The sequence below is a fragment of the Kryptolebias marmoratus genome, linkage group LG20, assembly GCF_001649575.2.
Source record: "Kryptolebias marmoratus isolate JLee-2015 linkage group LG20, ASM164957v2, whole genome shotgun sequence".
NCBI lineage: Eukaryota > Metazoa > Chordata > Actinopteri > Cyprinodontiformes > Rivulidae > Kryptolebias > Kryptolebias marmoratus.
In genome coordinates, this window is record NC_051449.1 from 253,199 (window position 1) to 259,504 (window position 6,306).

Sequence of the window (6,306 nt, forward strand, 5' to 3'; positions counted from 1 at the left end):
TCCTGCTGAGGTCAGGCTGGGGTCCTGCTGAGGTCAGGCTGGGGTCCTGCTGAGGTCCTGCTGGGGTCAGGCTGAGGTCAGGCTGAGGTCAGGATTTTGTCAGGGAGCAGGGTTTGGGTTCTGTTTTCCTTCCACCAGAGGGAGCCAAGGAGTCGTGGACCAGTCAGGTGATTACTCACACCTGGGTTACATTGATGCTCATCAGGAGGGGATTGCTGGTTGACCTGTAGGTTACTCCAAGCCGCTCTTTCTAGAGTTTATCTGCTGCCAGGTTCTCCTCTGTGATCTCTGGGAAGGATTCCTCGCCGTCTCCTGAGTTCTTCTTAAATCAGATCATGGTTTCCTCCCACGACTGTTAATAACGTCTCCTCCGATCCTTCCTCTCTGAGTCCTGTCTGTCCTCATACTGTCCTCATCGGTCGGCCTTCTCTGGACACCCGCAGGATCAGACTCTGTTAAATACCTCTGGACCCAAACCCCTCCCTGGTGGACCAACTCCTTCCACCATCGGATGGAAGTCGTTCTTCTCCAGATCACTTTAACTCAAGTTACCCTGTCTTCTCACCATCTCCTCTTCGGTTCCCGTCTCTCCTCTCCCTGCCTCGTTCCTCCAGGACAAAAGACACATTTACTGTTTGTTCAGTAAAACTTTATTTGATTCTCTGCATGTGGGTCAAACAGCTTCCTGAAACCATGAAAGATTTATCAGGTAAATAAGATTTAATGACTGTTGAGTTTGTTTTTCTCTCTGAAAGTAAATGTTGCTGCAAAATAATTATAGATTTGTTAATAAATGCAGATTCAGTTCATATCATCTCACTGGAACAAAAAGTTTCTGTTGCTGCTGCATCAGGAAACCAAAAGGTTTTTAATATTATTATTATTTAAAGTTTGTGTTTTTAACAAAGCTGGTCAAATAAAATGATCCGTTTCTGTTGACGGTAAAGATGCTCCTTCAGAGGAACTTTCTAAATTTAATATGATAAATAATCCATCTGAATATTTTTCATTAATGTAATATTTTGTTTTCTTGTTCCTGATTGTTGGATTTTAAAATAAAATCCAGCTGTTTATAAAACACAGAACTGAACTTTGTTTTTCTCTTAAAAAATAAACCCTAACATTACTTTGTAATAAAAGTATTTAATTCTAAAACGAATAAAAACAATAACTAGTTAAGTTCATACAAAGAAAACGATTTAACACAACTTCAGGTTTGATTTGATTTTATTGCAGAAAATAAAACTGATTAACTGAAACAAAAACAGGAAAATAATTTTAAAATCTCCTCAGAATCTCCAGTAAAACAGATTTAAAGTCTTAAAATCATCAATTAGTGATTTATTATCAGATTATTGGAAACAGAAACATAATTTAACATTTTCTTCAAACAAATTGATTTTAATTAAACATTAAATGATTACAAATCAAATCTTTAAAGTTTATTAAAATATGAATGAAGGACAGAAGTTTCATCTGTTTGTAAAAAAAAACTTTTATTCCAACTTAAAAATAAAAGTGAAGCAGAAACAAACAAACAGATAAAATGTTCAAATAAAATCAACTGGAAACTTTAAACACCTTAAAACTTTTATTTTCCATTTGTTTTAAAAGTTAGGAGTTATTTGTAAAGTAGAGAAAACTAAAATGGAAAAATTATTTGCTTGTATTTCTTATTTTATGATCCTCAGAATCACAGAGAGAAGTTTAAGGTTCTGCAGAAATCCATCTGATGAAACTTCTCATCTTCCTCTTCCTCTTCCTCTTCACTCAGACCTGAAAGAGAAATATAAACATATAATTAGGAAAAATATCAGAAAATAAAGTGCAGAGTTTCTGAGATCAGAGAAAAGAATCTAATCTGTCAGTAATAAAAAACATGGGGTTATTGTGGCATTTTTGATATAAAATGTTTAAACTAAAACTATCTGCAGACGATCCCAGCAGGTTTTCTTCACCGCGTTCCTGTCGACACGAACAACATCTTTAAACCTCTGCAGCAGAGATGAGTTGTGAATTACAGGTGTTTACCTCCTGAAAGCTCTTACCTGCATTAAAGGAGGCTGGAAGTTCTCGCTGACAGTGAAGCCGTCTTTATAAAGGTAGATGCTGGAACCTTTGTGTTCCTCATCAGTTAAACCCACTGTCAGGAACTTGATGTTCTTCTTCTCCCGGTTGGCTTCTGCAAAATCACTGAAGAGCTTCACCCTGAGACTCAACCTGTCCATCATGTCTCTGATCTGTGGGATCCACTGGGTCAGATGGGGACCAGGAAGAGGTTCCTGACCTTTCCGATCAACGTACTCGGACATAGCAGAGAGGTACGGCTCGTCTTCAGCCAGCGAGGTGAAAACAAAGCTCACAACTTGCTCCGCACTGTGGATTTTCTCCTCATAGGTGTACTGGGACGAGATGATTTCAGTGTTTTTCATCATCTGGGTCAAATGTTGGACAGTATGGATCTCCCTCATCTTCCAGGTTGTCCACAGCCTGAGGTCTTCTTCGTTGAAAGGACTGTTTAACCTTGTTTCTCTCATCGCCTGGATCCCAGACGTCTTCTCCTCTTCGCTCAGGATGGATGGAACCGTCTCCTTTAACTTCTGCAGCATCACCTGTTTGAACTGCACGCAGAGGGCTTTCAGAGCTGTCAGGTTGTCTCTGATCTGTGGGAACTGTTGGACAGCCAGGGACTCAGAGTCTGACTGGAGAACTGCTTCTAACTGAGGGAAGTCGTGCAGAATCTGGTGCAGGAGCAGCAGGTGTGTGTCGGGGGTTCTGCAGAAAACTGTTGGGCTTTCTTTGCTCCTTCCAGCTTCTCCACAGTCACAGAAGACCCTGACAGCGTATCGTGTGTTTGGTGGAAGCAGTTTCACGGTCACAGTTTCAGTTTCTGACTTTACCTGGTTCCAGTGGAGGTCCTCCTCTCCTTCTCCATCTGCTTTCATCACGTACTCCATGATGTAACTCTGAACTGTGACATTCTGTCCGAGCTCCGCAGGTTTCTCCCAGCAGACTGAGATCTCACACAGGTTTGATTCAGCCTGGAGTTTTCCAGGAGGGCTGCAGGGTAAAGTTTTAATGGGATCCCTGAGATCATAGGCTGGTCCAAGACCAACTGAGGTCCCCGCTCTGCACCTGAACACATACTCTGTGTTTGGACTCAGGTCCCTCACTGTCACCTCTCCAGAGTTTGGTTCAGTCTTCTGGTTCCATCCATCTTCTCCACGGACACAGAACTCCACAGAGTAGGAGGTGATGTTCTCCGCTCCGAACCTGGGAGGAGAGATCTTCAGAGTCACGCTGTTGTGGTTCCTGTCAGCTGCTGTCACAGATTCAGGTTCTGAAGGAGGCTCAAAGTTCTCACTGACAGTGAAGCCGTCTTTATAAAGGTAGATGCTGGAACCTTTGTGTTCCTCATCAGTTAAAGCCACTGTCAGGAACTTGATGTTCTTCTTCTCCTGGTTGGCTTCTGCAAAATCACTGAAGAGCTTCACCTGTTTTCTCATTTCATTCAGGACTTCCTTTGAGGAGAACCACTGCTCCTTCTCTACATCATGGAGTTTTGGATCTTCATCCCCTGGTTTGGTTCCTTTCAGGTAGTTTGATAAAGCTGAGAGGAACGGTTCTTCACCTCCCAGGGAGGTGAAGACATAACAGACAGCGTTCTCCACGCTGAGAACCTCTTTGAAGAGCTCAGTCTGAGTTGGGACGATCTGAGTGTTCTTCATCAAACCGGAGAAGAACGTGATGATGTCAACTTCTCTCTCCTTACCGTCCAGCCACTCGTTCAGCTTTAAGTGGCTGAACGGGGAGGACATCCTCTTTATAAGCACGTCTGCCAGCACAGACTCTTCTTCTCCTCCTCCTCGGATTACTGGGAGTATGGTGGCCAGGTGGCGTTGAAACTCCACTGTGAACTCGGAGCACAGTTCTCTAAAAACTCTGATCTTCCTGCTGACCTGCGAGATGGGCCGAGCCATTGTTTTCAGCACATCGTTGCACCTTATGTCCACTTCCTTCAGGTCCACTAGGACCGCTTGTGCATCTTCAACAAACGCCGCGCTTATCTCACGGACAAGTTTAGCAGCAGAAGAGTCTAAATTCTCCAGCGGCAGGAGCCAGACCTTCACCGGTATGGCCTTCTCTGCATCTTCTCCCAGCAGCGAGGGCAGGCTCTGGTAGACCTCCACTGCGTCCTGGAAGGTTGTAGGAGTTGTCTTGAGCAGAAAGTCTCCATGAAACTTACAGGTGAAGTTCTGAACGGTCTTTTTGTCCTCGTCTGACATCTTCACAGAACCCGAACCTTCGATGTCCAGGCTGGGAATCTTCTTAATCATCACGCGTAAACTCCCCTCGATGTCTTGTTGGGTTTCATCCCCGGACCGGTAACTGTCGAACACGAGGAAGGCCTGAGCCCCGTAGAGAACACCTGTCACCACGTGAGTGGCTACTCCTTGCTCAAAGACGTACGGGAACTTCACGTTGCCTCGACCAAGATGATCCATGGACAGTTCCTGGAACTTTGTTGTTGCTTCGTACTTCAGCGTCACCCTGGCCTGATCTCTGGACGTCTTCTCATAATGCAGGTATTTAGCTGATCCCTCCACCTCCACCAGACCACTAAAGAAACTTGCTGTGAGGGAAGCCTCGACGTTTAGAGCTGCAGTTTTATCTGTAACTGATTCAGATGAAAGTATTTGGTAGTCGTTGTAGCTTTTCGGCCTCTCTCTGACGTGACTCTGCAGGATTTCTCGGTCCCACAGCGTCAGGCCTGCAGAAGAATTCAGACAACATTTGGCTCAGGATGTAAAGATAATTCACCCTCTCATTTTCCAGTTGTGCTGCTTTAAATGGATCTGTTACTGCGGGTCCTTACCAGGAAGAAGGGAGTCCCGTCGGCAGTCGTAAAGCATCCCGAGGCTGAAGGGCCGACCGAGCGCCGGGAGCATCATCGTCTGGGCGGACTGAGAGGCCATAGCTCTGCGTGCACGAAGTAAAAACAGTCTGTTGATCCTGTTCAAACTGAACATTAACTCTGGACTACAGACTTTTATTCTATCTGCAGGTTTTGCACCTTCCAGAGATGAAAAAGAAAACATGATGCAGAGAAAGTGTTTGAACTTTAGAGTTAGGGTCAAATTTTGATTAAAATAAAAATGGGTGGAGCAACACATCTGGGTCCAAAGCTCCGCCCCTTAGCTCCAGTTTGACTGGTGCTAAACTTCTGAGGTGTTTGCTAATAAATCAGGAATAATTAAGATTAAAGTTTGATTTTCAGATGTCTGTCATCATGGCTGCTCAACAACCTGCAGCATTAGTTCATAAAATGGACAGAAACTCTTCACATCGGATGAACGGCGCCACCCAGAGGCTGCTGTGTCTCATGCAGACATATAATGAATCCTTGGGGGAATAAACTTTTATTTTACTGTTTCAGTCATCAGTTCAGATCAAACAGGAAACTAATTAAATGACTGTTACAGAAAACTGATGAAAGTTCTTTAGACTGAAGAAATGTGAAGATTCTTTTACATTTAGTAAATTATAGCAATGCAACAATTAAAAATAACTTCCAATAAATTAAAATCCTGCTTTAGTAAAGGACTGTTGTTACATCAACATCATGAGAAACTAAAAACTTTAATTTTCAGGTTTTATTGTGATCATTTGCAGAATGTGTCAGGATTATTGTTGTTGTTTTTAAAAGAGAAGAAACACAAAAAGACTTTCTGATGGATTTTTCACACTAAAAACCCAAAACTCAAACATAGAAACACAACAAACTGTTAAAAGACTCTTTCTAATGACAGATAAACTTTAATTACAGGTTAGAGCAGGTTAAAGAGGACAAAGCATCAGTTAAAAACACGAGTGTACTTACAGAGGAGACGTGTGTCACAGATATAAATCAGTCCTGTTTTTTCTGTTTTTATGTCTCCTCAGAGGAAGAACCTCCTCCTCGTGTTTGTTCATCCTCAGGAGGCGTTTCACAACGATAAAAACATAAAAACATGTGAGTGAGTTATCCTGCTGTCTTTAGAAACATCTGCATGTTTCTGTTTTATTTATTTTTTACCATATTTGTTCCTTATGTTTGTGACAAACAGGAACCAGGAGAAAAGATCAAAAGTCAGACCTTAAAGGTATTTGAAACAAAAAGACTGAAAGTGCTAACAGAACATGAGACCGTGAGGTTCTCCTCTGTCATCAGATCCAGTCCGGGTCCGACCTGCAACGGGTCCGACCTGCACCGGGTCCGACCTGCACCGGGTCCGACCTGCACCGGGTCCAACCTGCACCGGGTCC

The 6,306-nt window shown here is 43.2% G+C and overlaps 1 protein-coding gene across 2 annotated transcripts in view; it reads right to left on the reverse strand.

Moving 5' to 3' along the window:
* The window catches only part of LOC108250800 (verrucotoxin subunit beta-like), a 15,261-nt gene extending 10,021 nt beyond the window's left edge, over positions 1-5,240 (reverse strand). Inside the window, exons 1-3 of one of the 2 annotated variants that reach the window (XM_025002729.2) lie at positions 4,877-5,240; positions 2,049-4,771; positions 1,525-1,776 (exon numbers count right to left, since the gene is read on the reverse strand). In XM_025002729.2, coding sequence (XP_024858497.2) covers positions 1,771-1,776; positions 2,049-4,771; positions 4,877-5,174 — 3,027 coding nt within the window. In that variant the 5' untranslated portion in view covers positions 5,175-5,240 and the 3' untranslated portion in view covers positions 1,525-1,770. Of the gene's footprint in view, positions 1-1,524; positions 1,777-2,048; positions 4,772-4,876 lie in introns of those variants that run through there. The other variant, XM_037981981.1, reaches the window with a different exon arrangement.
* Positions 5,241-6,306: the final 1,066 nt, after the last annotated feature.